General features: G+C 39.7%; 1 protein-coding gene across 5 annotated transcripts in view; it reads right to left on the reverse strand.

Moving 5' to 3' along the window:
* Positions 1 to 4,926: 4,926 nt before the first annotated feature.
* The window catches only part of MEGF11 (multiple EGF like domains 11), a 344,798-nt gene continuing 333,365 nt past the window's right edge, over positions 4,927 to 16,359 (reverse strand). For 2 of the 5 annotated variants that reach the window (XM_038580760.1, XM_038580759.1), the window contains 3 exons: positions 15,227 to 15,283; positions 8,336 to 8,542; positions 4,927 to 7,708 (listed from right to left, as the gene is read on the reverse strand). In XM_038580760.1, the coding sequence (XP_038436688.1) occupies positions 7,548 to 7,708; positions 8,336 to 8,542; positions 15,227 to 15,283 (425 nt within the window). In that variant the 3' untranslated portion in view covers positions 4,927 to 7,547. Of the gene's footprint in view, positions 7,709 to 8,335; positions 8,543 to 15,226; positions 15,284 to 16,359 lie in introns of those variants that run through there. The other 3 variants (XM_038580762.1, XM_038580761.1, XR_005381792.1) reach the window with 3 other exon arrangements.

The raw sequence follows: 16,359 nt of genomic DNA on the forward strand, positions 1-16,359 counted from the left end.
GTTTTCTTCTGTAGCCATTTATTATTTAGAGTATTGGTTGGTTATGAAGATAATATTATCTATTTGTAAATCGCTACTTTGTATTTTATGCATGCTCTGTAACTTGATTTATTTTTATTTTTATTTTATTTTTTAGTTATTGATTTGGAATATATTCACATTCTAATAAACAGTTATAGGGGGACTATTCTTTATGTTGTCAGATTACATTTTTCTTTTGATGCTTTGGATATAGCCATGGAATATTTGATTCTGATCAGCAAGAGCATAGGTCCTTGCATTACAGATAAACATTGAATTGGAGGCATCATTGTGTAAATTCAGCTTTGATTTTAGACATAAGGTTCAATTATGCTTTTCTTAGAAAACATATCACCAAAAACATTAAGGAAGTAATCTTTGTACTTTCCTATATTACATTGTCCCCAGACCCAGGAAGAGGCATTTACTCAAAATTGGTAGTAAATCTTTGACAAAATTATTTAAGAGAAAGAAACTCTAGGTAGTGAATTGAAAATGAATAACTTTGAATTTTTATCAAGTATAGACTTAATGTTGCTGTGGGCATGGTTGGATCTTAGGAGAATTCTAAGAACCCTTTAAGTAGTAGTAGAAAATGTCTTTGATTGCTTAACAGTGTCTTTATTCTGAGTAGTATCTCAGGAGACAAATTGTCTCCAGTAAGAAACATTAAGTTTTAAAATATTATGACAGTTTAGGGCTCAAGGCAGTTTAGAAGTGTTTTGCTGCTTGACTCTGCTTTTCAGTTATTTTAACTTTGAATTGTTTTTTAACCTATTCTGAAAAGCCAGTTAGCCATTTCGACTTGATTTAAACTTGTATGTCATTGGTCTCAAGTGCTTTTTATGATTTTTCTTTAATAGTAATTATAACTCTGTAGGGGTAAATTATCTTTAGCCATTGCATTATTGTATGCTAAATTCTAAGAAGGGGTGCTAGCTAGTGACTTACACCAGGGGTCTTTTTAAGTTCTGAAAGGTTCTGCAGAAAATCTAAACCTCTGAGTTTTAGATTGCCCATCAGAACTAGTCCTTTTTATTTCATCATTGGGAAAATGAACATCTTAATTTTGTCTTCAGTAATTTGTATTTACAAAATACTAATGCTCTCAGTGGTTTGAATTGTTGTCATAACTTCTTCTGTGTACCTTAAAGAGAAAAAATTGTTTAGACAGCCAATACCAGGAGCTGAATAATTCAAAGGTTGGGTTGATAATTAAGAACTTATTCCAGACTGTTAGGTTTCAATTTATGGAGTTTTGTTTGTTTTTGTTTTTTAAACATGGGAAGAAAATAGAACTTGGTTATTTGATGTCTTACAAACATACTAAGCAGCCTGAAAAAAATTCAAAACAAAATATGAATTATGTATAAGTACTGTGCATGGCATGTATTTCCTGTGTGGGGGAAAAAAAAAACCAAGACCATGAAAGGACCTTCTTCTACTACATGCTTTAATGGGAAGAATAATAGGCTAGTGCTAAAAAGAGAAGGGCTGAGTTTTGTTATCTTGGTTGGGTTGGCACTGATACCAGGCCCTTTCTCGGATTTGACAGGTCACTTTTTCCATTCACCTAAAGGATATGCCAAATAAACTAAAGTTGTCATTCAAATGTTTTATTTATTTAAGGATTTTATTTATTTATTTGAGAAAGAGTGAGAGAGCACAAGCAGGGGGAGCTGCGGAGGGAGAGAGAGAAACAGGCTGCTCACTGAGGAAGGAGCCTGACCTGGGGCTTGCTTGATCCCACCACCCTGGAATTGTGACCTGAGCTGAAGGCAGACGCTTAAGCAGCTGAACTACCCAGGTATCCCAGTCATTCAAATGTTTTAAAGAATGGTTTATTTCCCCAAACTATAGGAGGCCAAGGGTAACAATAAAGTAATATAGAATGTCATTACAGCTTCTGTAAATGAGATCATAGGCTAAGAAATTTTAATTGAAGCATCCATTTCACTGAAAATTGGAGTATAGAGAAAGAATGTCTGAAGGGACATTGATACTAGGCATATATAAGAAAGTATGCTAAACTATTTGCTTTAAAGACTGAAAGTGGCAAGTATTAATAGAGTAGTGGACTGGGTGACAAAGACTTGGATTCTAGTCACAGCTCTTTTAGTCATTTTACCCCTGAGGCCTCACCTTCTTCCAGTTAGTGAGGGGAAATGGGTTAGATTATTTCTGGAGTTCATCCCAGCTCCAATTCAGTAATTCTATGAATGAGCTCTTCAGGTACTAGAGCCAAATTATTACACATTTGAACTCAAGTTTAATAAATAAGTAAAAAATCACTTTGCAAAATGTTTTTGGTCTTATAATAACATGATTAAAATGTTATTATTTCCATGTTAACTCCATTCCATAACATGAAAGCTTTCAGAACATTTGCAAAATGACTGTCATTTTCAATAGTATGTATCAAAGTATCATATCCTAAGGGGGGAAGAGCACTTGAGGGGCTGATATGTCAACTGTAAATTGAGAACTGCTTGTTTTGGCTTTTACTGTTAAGATTCTGCTGGCTTTTAATATATACTTTTAAAATATATTCATGTCTGAGAGAGAAAACTTTTAAAAACATTTTGTGTTTAATTTTTTACTATTATCTCTTGTAGGAATCTGTAAGAAGGTAGAGTAGTCCACAAAGCTAGCTGTCCAAGAGAACCAGTGATTAAATCCAAGTACATAGGTTTTTGTGGCAAAATACACATGATATAAACATTATTTTGCTGTTTAGTAGTCTTAACCATCTGAATTCAATCATTCAGCATAGAATTGATAGGTCCCAGCACAGATGACCTATTTATTTGCTGTTAACTACTTTGTTACCAGTACTAGTGAAGGTAGTGAAAATTAGTAATCAGTAGGATTCCTTTTCTGTGTTTGAGTCAGTGGAACTTAATTTGCCCCATCACAATAAGTATATTGCTTTTAGATTTATTTCCCTTCACAACTTCCAGTCTCAGCATACCATTGTCTCAAATCTCTCTAGGGAAGTGGTACAGATCCTTGTCTTGTCTTTGAGAAGTTGCTGACCACTGTACTAGTCTCTCTGCCGGAGCATTTCATTATATGGCCCTAAGTATATTATAGAAAGTCATGCCTGAAATGGGACAGTCTGGAAAGCCCCAGGAAGCAACACTATTTCTGCAGGCTCTCTTTGATAAGCAGAATCTATTAGGACCATCAATTACTGGTTCTGGTTTACATTTAAGTGGATGCCTAAATAGCAGTATTTTCTAAGACCTCAAGTCCTTGTGCTTTCTCCTCCCCAAGGCTCTGGAGGGCCATGTACTGGGCTAGACAGTGACTTGGGAGGTAGAAGCTAAAATTGAGGGAATCTGACAATCTGTCACAATAGACTAGAGCTTCCACCTTTTATGGGTTTGGATTGGACTGCCACTCTTTCTTTCTTTTCAGGGAAAAGAATCTACAATAGTATCCTGCTAATCACTAGGGCCCTGCATTTATCTCTGCCCTTTTGTAATTGCTAAGTAGTAAGATCCATAGCATGGGAATGTGTTTTAATCATATTTACATTCCTAACATCTATTCCCCCTACTATTCCATGTCAGAACAATAAGGAACATCTAAAAGAGTGAGGGGGCTAATCCTAGGATTCATTCTAGTTTAGCTTGGGGAGCTATAGTCTGAGAATTACCATTAAGGCTAAAAAATGTTTTAATTAAAAGTTATATAAAATTATGATTAAGTAAGTGCTACATAATAATTGTACAGAAGTACAAATGACCATATAATGAATCCCTGTGTATCCGTGTCCCTGCTGAGAAAGTTTTTTCCATCTTCTGTTGTTACATACTGATTAAATGGGCCTCTTCTGCCTTCCTTCTGGTTAGATGAATGGCTCATAGAATGTATCATTCTTGAATCTTCTGTGTTGAGTGCATAAACCTGCAGCCTTTGGTTATCATTTATGGTATCGGGTAGTATTCCGAGTCTCATGAGTCGTAATATAATACCACTGTTCTCAGTAAATACCTTTTTAGCCTTATAACTCTTGGTCATGTTTTGTCTTTCACGGAGACAGCAAGCTCCAGCCCTTGAGAATTATCTTAGACCATTTCTGAATGAGTCACAGTCTCTAACAAAAATGTATTAATTCTTGGTTAAACATTGGGAATAACTTTTGAGTGTCATGTAATAAGCCTTGTGAACTGACAAGTTGAAAGGCTTAGGTTGACTTAAATAGGATTATGAAAATAAATAAATAAATAAATAAATAAATAAATAAATAAATAGGATTATGTACAAACTTTGAAAGTATGAAGGAAAAAATTTAAACCTACTTTTGAAAGAATTCAGTAAACTATTTTTTAGCATCCATGTTTTACTAATTACTAAATTAGCAAATTACTAAAATTAATCCTGCTGCTTTACCAGTTAGGTCACAGAGTAATTTTTTAAAAGGTCCTAAAACATGCACCCACAGTAATGTTACTGCATGATAACTTCTACTAGTAGAAACCTATTCATTGCACTTATGCAAATTAGGTGGCCCTTACACTTGCTTTTATTCCATCCCATAGAAGTACCTTTGTGCCTCTGGAGCTGAGCACAGGCTGTTATAGTTGCCTTTGAGTTTAAATCTTTGTGAAAGCAGAGAAATTTTCTATTTGAGTATTTCATGTGTACAAGATTTTTCAATAATTTTTGGACACGAATAAGAATATGTTGTTCCCATTCATTATTTTAAACGAAGAGACTCATTATAAATATGATAGAACTTGTTCACTTTATTTTCAAGCATCAATTGGGATAATTTTCACTTATCTGGCTGCCTAAAGTGACTTACACAACATGTAGCTTAGTTCTACCTTTTAAACCTGAGTTGTAGATTATAGACACATTTCGGTGTGCAACACATCAGTAGGCATTCCTCTTAAATTAGTTTGAGAAATTCATTTTATTTTGTACAAGGTACAGTTGGTCTCTGCACAGTGAACAAATATATTACAAATCTGGGTTATTTAAAAAAGTATTGCCATTTCATAGTCTCACTTATGCTATTGTACAATAATAGTGTTTTCTTTATTTATTTGAATTGTCTGCACACCACTTTGAGTGAAAACTGGTTTCTGTAAAATAAACAGATCTTTGCAGGTTGCCAATAAAATGCACAGTGCACGTATTTAGGTTGACCATGAACCTATGTGTGACAGCGCTAGACAGAAGTTCCTAACAGTTGCTCTGTAAGATTGAAATGTCTTTTACCAGTAACTCTTAGTTATGTGAAAGCAGCTGTTGTCAACCACAGATGAATCACACCCTCTGCCTTGCCCTTCTCCCTGTATTGCCTAATTTGAATTGTATTACATTTCTTTAAAGTCACAGAATGCTAGAGCCAAAGGATTGCTAGAGCTCCTTACCTCTCTCTACTTCCCCCCTTTTTAATACATTAGGAAAAAAGTTGCTGAGAGAGGGCAAGTAACACTCAAATCCTTGACCCCGTGCTTTAGTGGTTCTACTATGCTCCCTCTTGCTGAATTTTTCCCATAAGATAGTTGGCAAACAAGAGGTGACACCTGAAACTGGCGTGATGCTGCTTGCTTGCAGTTTGCCAGGCAGTAGTTACTGTACATGCAGGGTAGGGGAAGAAGATAAAGCCTGGGATTGAGATGAAGTTTCTCCTGGCTGATCTGACTTCACTATGCTTTTTGATCCTTGCTCTACAAAGATAATTGAGCACTTGCTGCCCTGAAATACTGAGGTAAGTCTCTATCTCTATTTCTTTCTACATATGTATGAGGAATATTTACTTGGGTCTACAAAGGAATTTTCTAATATTTATATTTCATAAGGCTTTTGTGGAAAAGAAATTTGCTATTGCTGATCACTTGCTCCCATGCACACATGCAGCATTCATGTAAGTATTCTATATTTTCCCCTAACGATAAGATTTGCTTAAGCCTTTAGTGAAGTGAGGGAGGGGGATTTACTCATTTATTTATTTTCTTGTTTTTGCTGGTAATAGCTTAAACTAATGAGTTCCATGGCAGAGTTCCAGGTTGTATCAAGGACTTCAGGACTCCCACACTTCCTGTAGCAGCTGTTCCAGCTTTGAGTTAGTTCCTCTTCTGTATACCTTTTTGGAAGTATTTTTTGCTGGTTGTTATCAGAGAATGGAGTGGTATAGGGGTAGCCATTAGTTTCTTCAGTTTGCCCTTTGGTCTTTAATTCTTGTGAGAAGGTCCTCTTTTTTAGGGCTTGGGAGTTGGCTCCAGTTTGACTTAAACTGAGCCCCAGCTTACCTGTGTTCATTAGTAGTGGAAGGTATGGACACGTTTGAATACTGGGATCTGGAGCCTTAGCTCATTGTAATATGTTTTTGGCCATCTCAGTAGGTGGGGATTTTAAGGTAGTAGTACCTGATATCCTTATTTGCTGTTGACTGTAAATTTTGCATCATGTTACACCAACTGATTACAGTCCATTCTTTCTGATGATTTCATTTAGTTCCATCCAAAAGCATCATGTACTTTAAGCACCTTATTAAACTTGCTATATCCATTTTTGTCTAATTTCCCCTACACTTGTAGGTTCTATGCTACATCAGGCTCAAGATGAATGAAGAAATGCTTGAAAGCAAGTACTCTTCTAAGTTAAGGAATGCCCAACCAAATAAATTCAGGAGTCCAAATAGCTGTTTTTAGGGATACTTCTTACCAGTCTGTCTGCTTGCTTAAAGCATCATCTCAGAGTTCTGATTCACATGGAATGACTCAGGTGTTGGATGGATTGAGGGGATGTGACTAGGCTGGGATTGATGTGGCAATATTCTCAAACCTTGAATCAGCAAGATTTGGTAAAGCTGGCCTAGAAATCTTGTAGCCTGAAAGAGGCTGCTGCACTTTGGAAACTTCTTTCCCTCCTACTATCACGAACGGCAGAAGAGGGAAAGTTAATTTGTATTTATTAAAGTTTTACTTTTAAAAATTGAAGATGTTAGACTGTATACTGTAATCTTGGCTGTTATGATTTGACAGAGTAGATGTAAAGGTACAGATGTAAAGGTATTTTCGGATTGATATTAGCACAGTTTGTGTCTGTGTGCTATTTATTTTAGGTAATAAAACAGATACTGATGGTAAAAGCAACCAAAAGTACACATACATTTCAGGAGCTTTAATCTTTTCCCCTCCCAGTTCTCTTTTCCCCCAGGAAGGTTTGTGAAACCTACACTGTATGCTTTCTGAGCATCACATTTCAGAGAATTAAGTATATCAATATATATATTTAGCTGATGTTGATGAGTAGCTGTATCTTAAATGTTTTAAAAGATCATGTAACCCTAGGCATTTGGGGTTGGGTGTGGGTGGGTGATAGGATTTGCCTTGGTGAACAGACCATTTGAACAATTACCCCAGTCCCACTTGGAAGCTCTTCTTTAGTTCCAGGTGAAAGTTATAACTAATACGCAGCTGGAGTCAGTATTTGAAGTCAAGGGATTGTCTTCTTTCAGAGTCAGAATATTCAGCAGAGCACATTGCAAGAGAGGCTTTTCTCTCTTAAGACTGCTTGTCCTGGGAGGGCCCATTGGCAGGGCTTTGTCTTACTGGGAGGAGGTCATAATGACCAGGAATATGGCTGTTCCTAGGTAGGTCGTATGGATTCTGGATATAGCTGGAGTTATGACCACGGCCTTCTTGGACCACACTGATTGTGGGCTCTAAGGAATATAGTGAAAAATGAGTTCAGAGAACAGATTAGCTTTGATTGCCTTGTTCAGGGGAATAGAGTTCTATTTAACTTGGTAGGGAGAGAAGCCAGGGATTTATAAATCTGTGATAAATATATGAGGGTTAGGATTGAGGCTTGCTCATGAAATGGAAAACCTAAGTGAGTATACTATCAGAATCTTAAGCTCTAGTCAAAACCAAGAGGTTTGGAATATCGTGGAGGTAGCGGTCTTAATAAGCCCAGGGAACCATAAGTGAAACTGGGAGAAGGTAGAAAATGGTGATTTAGAAACTTGCAAATGTCTCTTCTGATTGTTGATACAAATCCCAGTTTAAAAAAAAATCAGTTGAAGTATGTCCCTACTGACTCCCCACCCCCAGCATTTCTGTTTCATACTAGTCCTGGTATTTTTTTAAAAGCAGAGTTGACAAGAGAGTTTGATTTTCTGCATGAGAGAGGAGGGTAATCCTGGGAAAGACCGTTCACCTTGGATTCCTTAAAAAGCAACAAAAGAAGGGTGTGTTTTCAAAACAGGTTGAGTGGAGAGGGCGTGTTTTTACTTCAGATGTTGCACTATTGCCCTGATTTCACTAAGTTACTTATTTGAGACACCTACCAACTTCATATATATTTTTATTAGATGTCGACAAGGATGGCATATCTGTATACGGAGACCCCCTGTGCGTAGGCGACTTCATTTCTACATAGCTGCTTTCTGGAAGCTTGCAGGTGAGGATGGGTGGGTCCTTAATTGTGGCGTAAGGGTTTTCACTGCTATTCAAGGAACAAGTGCTAGAACTGCACACGGATTCTTTCATGTAATCTGTAAAGCAAGAGAGATTTCTTAGGATATGCAGGAACACAAGACTTAATTTCAATACCAGAAACAGATTGGAGTTTATGTGCCTTTAGAATCTTGGAGCTGTAAAAGCCTATGATAATCCAAGGTTTCCTTCTTAAATATGTTGAAGAGTGCTTTCCAAGTAGGCAGAGTTCTTTTCCTAAATCATCTTATGATTTTGGAGGGATAGGGACATTTTTGTTCTTAGTAGTTAGGTATAGAACCAGAAAGGGATTAATTCAGGATACTCATAATGTGCTTTCACATCTATTTAACTTTTCCAAAATCCTGCAAAGATAATTGATACTTTACATTTTATAGAAGGAAGGCCCAGAGAGATGAAGTGGCTTAGCTAATGTCCTATAAGCTCATAAATGGCAGTGCCAAGACTTGAATGCATGCCTCAGGACTCCTTGGCCTTTGTTCTGTGGTATCATTCTTCCTTGGAATTCTTTTTGATGAGTAAGAAGCTTAGATTGAAAAGAAGGTGTGTGTTTTGGCACAGGTGTCAGCAACTTGGCAACCTGTAGGCAGCAAACTTTGGCGCATCCCTGCTCTTGAGAAGCTTGCAATCAGAGATGGGGCAGAGCGAAGTGTAATAGAGGTGTAAAAAGCACTTGAGTCTCAGGCTAGCCTTTGGAAAGTTCTTGTTTTCTCTTAAGTCTTCCAGTGTATCCTCTGAAGTCACATGCCCCGAGTTCTTATGAAAGTTAACTGAAACCCATTTTAGTAGTGTCATTTTCTGATACTAAGAGAACTCATGCTTCCTCTCCTGTTGCTCCTGAGGTGCATCACCCCAGACTACAGGGTATGTTAGAATACAAAAGGATGCAGACTAGTTTCCAAATATGAGGCAAGGTAACTGGAGCTCACTGGAGGAAGAAACTCTGTGTGTGTGTGTGTGTGTGTGTGTGTGTGTGTGTGTGTGTGTGAGAGAGAGCGAGAGAGAGAGAGACTGGGAGTCACAGGAAGGGGAGCCTCATGCCCCTTCAACCTCTGTCATTTTCCCCTTTTGGGAAGATTACTGCCTCTTGTAGATCATTCCAAGTCAGGCAAGACTTGCCTGGAAAAAGCATCAGATTCTCTCTAATCTGGAAACTCTGGCCCTCATTCTTTGTGACCATCTGCCAGCCAGGGGTTCTAGAACTAAGCATGGAGTTGTAGGGGGCTTAACAGTAATGAGTGGTCTTCAGGGGTCTAAATTTCTTTAAATTTCTGCATTTCTCAGCTCTAAATTTCTCTTTTAAGTGGTAGCAGATGGTGAAATTCTTGGAGTCTTCCACTAGAACCATCACATGCTCTCTGCTTCCAGCTTGTGAAATTAATAAATAAAAACAATAATAATAAAGTGATCATTGTAACTCAAGGGGGCACTAGATCCTGGAAGAGCAGAACTCTCCATGTGGCCAGAAGTTGAGTTGTGTGCCACCACTAATAGTCTTTTCTCCCATAACAGGTGACTGGTTGGGAGAGGGGATGAGGGGATTTACTTTTCTGGATATAAGGTTACTGATGTTTGTTTCAGTAGGTAACATTTCCTCAATCTTGTACAAAAATACATTTACCCGTTAGTTCATTGAGACATTCCTTATTCCTGTTATGTAGCTAGAGCAGTAATTATTCTTTCCTTCACTTTTACTGCTTATGAGGAAACCAAGGCTTGGCATGAGGAAGTGACCTCCACAGGGTCACACTGCTCATCAGTAGTAGGGTGAGCTCCACAACCATGCTCAGAGCATTTCCCATCTCATCCTGGCCTACAGGTAGAGAGAGGTGTTGGCCTTGGTCCCATCTGAGGTGGTAGACTCTTTCTAGCATAGAACCCTAGAGAGGGGTAGGAGAAAACATTCTTGCTGGATAGTGAGCAGGCTCAGCTGCTGATGACACTCTCATAAGGAAAGGGGGATAGGAGTTCTGGGCTACAGTCTGCCCAGAGCCATATGAAGTTGCTTTTAGCGAGTACTTTATTTCTTAGTACGAGGGGCTGGGGTCATGTCCAGGAACCCCAGCATGGGCCATCTGTTCCACTTTAGGTTCTGTGAACTTGGCAGCCAGGGAGTAAGGCAGGATGAGCTGAGCTGCTGGTTTGGAAGCTGTGGACTAGAACTGCTTAAGGTGAGTCTGTCATCTTCTAAGTGAAAAGTCCTAAAACCCCTCTTCTCTTCCCTACCCAGGCTAGCTTTACTTTGTGGTGGCTAGCTTAGCTGCATGTTTTCTAAAACTTGAAGAATAGTGATAGAAAACGTAGCCCTTATGCTAGTATCTTCACTCTGGTTAGGTCCTTTGAAACTTGTTACATCTGTGAAGAGGGCTGGGCAGGAAGGACTATGATTACTACTTTAGAAATGAGGATATTGAAGCTCATAAAGTTTGCCTAAAGTAGTTAAGGCTCAACCTGTCTTCTCTGGTATCCAATTATGGGGTTTTCCCCTTGGATCTTGTTACCTGTGCTCCTGTTCTAGATCACTAAATACAAACCATAGCTGCAATAGCTTCACTTTACCCCCCAACAAGGAATACCTTCTCTGTCACTGAGGCCAAGCCCTCCCTACTGAGAGAGAAAGGCCAAGCTCTACCTTTTTGTGGTTATCCCATGATTGATTTCTGGCAATGGGAGAGTCTTGAAGCTGTGGCTCAAAGCCTAACAGAGCCTCAGTCAGCCAGTAGTGCCTCTCTTCTCATTTCCACCAGAAAAGTCAAAGCTGCCTTCAAGTTTGGGGGTATACAGCGGTCTCCCTATTTCCTCCCACCCCATCAGTCCTCTGGGATACTTTCCAAGACCCCCAATGGATGCCTGAAACCATAGATAGTACTGAACCCTCTATATATTGTTTTTTCTATGCGTACATACCTGTACGTACATACCTGCTTAACTTATAAACTTTAGCACAGTAAAAGATTAACCATAATAACTAATAGAACAATTATAACAATATAATGTAATAGATATTGTATGAATAGGGTCTCCCAGAAGATTTTATTGTACTATACTACCCTTCTTGTGATGATGTAAGATCCTGAAATGAGGTGAATAACCTAGGGGTAGGCATTGTGACAGGCCACTATTGACTTTGATTGTGACTACTGGGTAACCGAAACTGAGGAAAGAGAAACTGCAGATAAAGGAGACTGCTGCCAATAGTTTGCTGTGCAGCAGGGGATGCACCTAAGTAGATAAAAGAGAAGTTGGGGTTGGAGGAGGGTTTTTGTTTCAGGCAGAAGCTGTACCTTTCATAAAGGGGCCAGAGGGAGAGAAAGGCTGGAGAACTGTATGTGTGGATTGAGGTGGTCAGGAGGGGGAGAGGGTGTTGGATTATGGAATAATCTGGATTCTATTTCTGGGGACTGGAGGAAGGAAAGGGCAAGTCTAGCTGGAAAACTTACACTTTAGAAAGCCATTCTCTCCAGCTGAGTCATCTACCTGCCTGCCCTCAGGGAGGGTGGGGTAAGGGAAAGAGCGAGCAACCTCTCTAAGACACTTCCTCATCCTTTTATAGCCTCACCCTACCAGTCAGTCCCTGCACTTAAGGCATTTTGCAAGGAAAGGGGAAGCGTCAACCAAGGCTACCTAAGCTTTGGAGAGTCACTCCTCCAAGGCCTGTAATTAGTAGCATCAGGACTGAAGGCTTGGCTTTATAATGCCTCTTCTAGTTCCTCCTCCTCCCAAATCACAGCCTTACACCATTAGATGCAGGAGGGGCCTTGGTAATGAGCCTAAACATCTTCATTTTATAAAGGAAGCAGCAAATCTAGAGAGGGGAAATGACTTTGCAAGGCCGCCTGCTGAGTGGGATCTGAACTTATTAAGGCTTTTAGGATCACAAGAACATCTAGGTAAAGTCAATATTTCACTCTTGGGGAAAACCCAGGCATTGAACATCTGTTTCTTCTCAGCCAATGACTATTATTAGAAAGCCACGCTGTCTTTTTTCCTGGACCCTAGGTTAGCAATCTTCTTTTCATTGAGAGACAAGAATATGGGGAGAGGAAAAGGGAGATTTCATAGTCAGAAGGAGAACCACACTGGCTAAAAAAAAGTTTTCTGAATGTCACTGGACTCCTAACTATCTTGGAACCCACAGTTATTGCAAGGAAAGACATGGAGGCTGGATTAGCAAAAAGCATACGGGTGGCTTCCTTGTGGCAGCAATATTGGGATTCAGGATTTTAGGATCATAAAGGTTATCGGGAGAGTACCAGAGAGAATTTTTTCTGTAGCACTTTGAAATGCCTGGCAGACAAGGAATTGAACATAAGACATTTTGTTATAGTATCATTGTGTTGCAGGGGAGAAGGAGAGATGGACAGGTATTTAGAGGTAAAATGGAGTTAGCACAGAAGTGTGTGGTGCCATGCAACTCCAGGATGACCATGAGCAGAGGTCTAAAGTAAGTTAGAAAGGCAAGAAGGAACATTGGCTGAATTAAGACCCGGAAGGGGCCTTAGAGACGGTGCTAGTACAAAGCCATCCTTCTAACAGACTTAGAAACCAACATGCAGAAAATAAGTGTTACCTAGTCAGTGCCACACAGTAAGAAGTAGGACTAGAATCCAAGAGCTTGCTCATTGATTCAGAGAACACTCAGGCTCTTCACTCTTAATGGTTTTCATTTGGGTTGGCCCAGTAGTTTTAGGAAATAATTTCATTCCTGGTACAGACTAGTTTATTAAATGTTTATTTGGGAGTTTGGCCAGCTAGTGGTGTTTATTCCATGTCTTTGGTAAATATTTCTGTAAAGTTCCAAACTGACATTTCATTTTCCTCTTCTTGAATTCTCTTGTTCTGATGTGTTGGTTCCCAACACCTGTTGGCACATTTACCTGTAGCTTCTTTTCTCTCTAATTTTAAGGATGATAGCCAGAGTGGTGAAACAAAATCTGGCTGCAGAATCTGGCCTTCTCTGCACTTACAGGTTCAGCTACATGATCCCACAAAACAGGAATGAATGACGCTGAGGCAGAGACACTGCCCTCCTTAGTTTTACATTTATGGTTTCAAGTCTGAAAGCAGTTACCCTAATCACAATGCACAGGACAACAAAGTGCATAGGAAGGTCGTGTGCTCATTTATTGAGGTGATTGGGCCTGTCTGAACTTATCCATGCTTGAGTCATGCATATTTTCAGAGCTGGAAAGTCTCTTAACAGATTTTTCTACCCAGTTCCCGTACCTCTTTGAGAAAGAAACTGAGGTCTCACGTCACAGTGATAACAGTAAAGCTTTCTTTTCTGGTTTTCTCTTCATTACTGTTTTGGTGTTTGCCTCCATTTGGAAGATTTAAGTCAATATGCAGAAAATGGCCAGAATTGATGCTTCCAATGGAGTAATGTCCTTTGACCAGAAGCCTAGGGGTGACCTCCTGTTCTCAGATTGTTCTCTTGGGGCTGTGCACATCCTATTGTGTTCATGGAGACTTGCCCTTCTTGCTCTCTTGCTCAGAACAACCCACCTCTAGCTCACCCCACTTCTGTTAACCACTCCACCAAGGGCTGTAGATGACTAGCTCTCCTTGGTTTAGGAAATGGTTATTTCCGGTATAACTAAGGCTAAGTCTGAAAGACCAGCAGAGTAATACAGGAAATCTGGGTCAGTCTAGACCAGTGGTTCCTAAGTGTTAGTTGGGTGTTACTGAAGTACTTATTACAAATGCAGATTCCAGGACTCCACCCTATATATACTGCTTCAGAGTCTTGGGAGGATAGGGTGTGGACATCTGTAAGTTTAATAAGCTTTCCAGGTGATTCTGGTGCGCAGCTAGATCTCTGATACCCACTGGGATCTTTGCTGTCAGTCATCTCTTTCTGTATGGCTGAGACTCCTAAATAGACCTCAGAGACAAAAGGACAGCCCTATTAAATTAGTACAACCTTTTACAATATGCAAAATCTTCCCATCTGTGATTTTTATTGGATATTCACAATAACCCTACTAGACAATAGATAGGCATAATTGTCCCAACTTGGCAGATGGAGAAACTAGGCCTTGGAGAGCTCCCAGTCTAAGATCAGTTAATACTTGACAGAGTAATAAGTGACATAGTTCCAAAGCTACCTATTTCATATATTCTGTTATTTAATGTAGGGCCTAAGCCCAGGGCAGGACCTGACCTTCATCTTTGGTTTCACTCATAGACTTTCTAGAAGGGATGATCCAGTTGCAGTTCCCATGTGCTAGGGATTAGGTCTGACCTCGCTGTCAGGGGCAGAGATCTTGCCATAAAGTATTAGCACTAGGTATTATTTTCATTCTTGTACTCCAGAAAGCCAGCAGGTGCAGGGTGGCAGTCCTCACCAGCGCAACGACAGGAGGCCTCTGGGGCAGGTAGATTGACTTTATTTCAGAATTTATAATCAATTTAACTCATACTAATTGGTGGGTAATGACATTCTACATTTCCGAAGACATTTATTTGGCGTCTATAAAAAACCCACAAGTGCTTGCTAAGCAGGTGCAACTTAAATTGAGATATAAATTCATTATTATTATGATTGCTCCTCCTGAGCAGAGCTACCCAGCAGCCCCAGGTCCTGTGGTCTTTTTACTTTTTGGGGGGAGTGAGGGAAGAGATGTACGCAGTGTCTCTGGTAGAATTCCTGGTCATTTCAGATCTGTATTCTTTATCTTGCTAAGCCCTTTCTAATGGGACGTCAGGATTGGATACTCTACCTTTGAAGCCTTTGTCCATAATGTATGTGTTCTGACGTCTGTCCATTCCACAAGCACCTGCGTTAAAATAGTATAAAGAGAGAAAAATAGTGAGTGACATTTACTTAGACTGCTTGTGTTTTTGCTTTATTTTTTTCTTGCCTTTCTTTCCCTCCCTTACCCATAAAATTAGTTCTTTAGTGATATAGGAATATTCTGGGTTTAATCTACTCTAAATCATTTTGACGATGCAGGAATTCCTACAGGGCTCAGAAGCATTAGTGGTGAGCTACAGCACCCCCTGGCATATGTAGCCCCCCCCTCCTTTTCCTCTTTAACCTTAACTATGAGGGCAAGGTCTTCAGTGACGTGATCAAAGGCAGTTCTGATGCCACCTGAAGTCGCTATAGGTGAAGTTTCAAGCTCCAGAAGTATAGGATGAGGAATGAATCCGAGCCCTTTCTTAGCTTGGGGATGGGGTATGACATTCCAAATCCCAGTTCTGTTGGATCTTGGAATGGGATTGAAGACTGTTTCTTACCTCTCAGCTCTGGTCCTGCCTCCTCTCCTGGATCTGAAGTCAACTGAGTAGAGCCAGGGAGGGAGGTGGATAGTTGGCTGAGATTCTTGATTTAGTCATCTTTTCAGAATGTAGTTCTTTCCATCCATAGACTGCTCTCTTGGTTACCCATTTTTGGAGGTGGACCATTTGTATGTAATTGAGAATTGTCTTTGAAAAGTATTACTAGTATTTTCAGTCTGAAGGATTTTTCTCCCTTTTGGCTGTCAAAATTTTTCCAGCTCCTACAATGCATGGTCCTTAGCTATGCTAAGGAGGCAGGACATAAAACTTTAGGGACCAAGCTCAGGTTCTTTGCTGCTGGTGATACCAGAAAAGAAGCTGTCTGGCATTTTTAGGTTGAGTCTGTAATGACCTTGGCTCAGAGTCCTTTTCTTTTTCCCCAGCTTTTAACTGAGGACACACTACCAGGCAAGGCATGCAGCAAGTAATTACTAAAATACAATGTGACTACATTTGACCCCCCCCCCTCCTGTCCCCCCGTTTTGGACGCTGAAGGTCAACCTGCTGCTGTTTAGATACATCCCCATACCATACCTCCTCCACAGAGTTCCTAAATTGAAGTTATAGGAAT

Source organism: Canis lupus, chromosome 30, assembly GCF_011100685.1.
Source record: "Canis lupus familiaris isolate Mischka breed German Shepherd chromosome 30, alternate assembly UU_Cfam_GSD_1.0, whole genome shotgun sequence".
Lineage (NCBI taxonomy): Eukaryota > Metazoa > Chordata > Mammalia > Carnivora > Canidae > Canis > Canis lupus.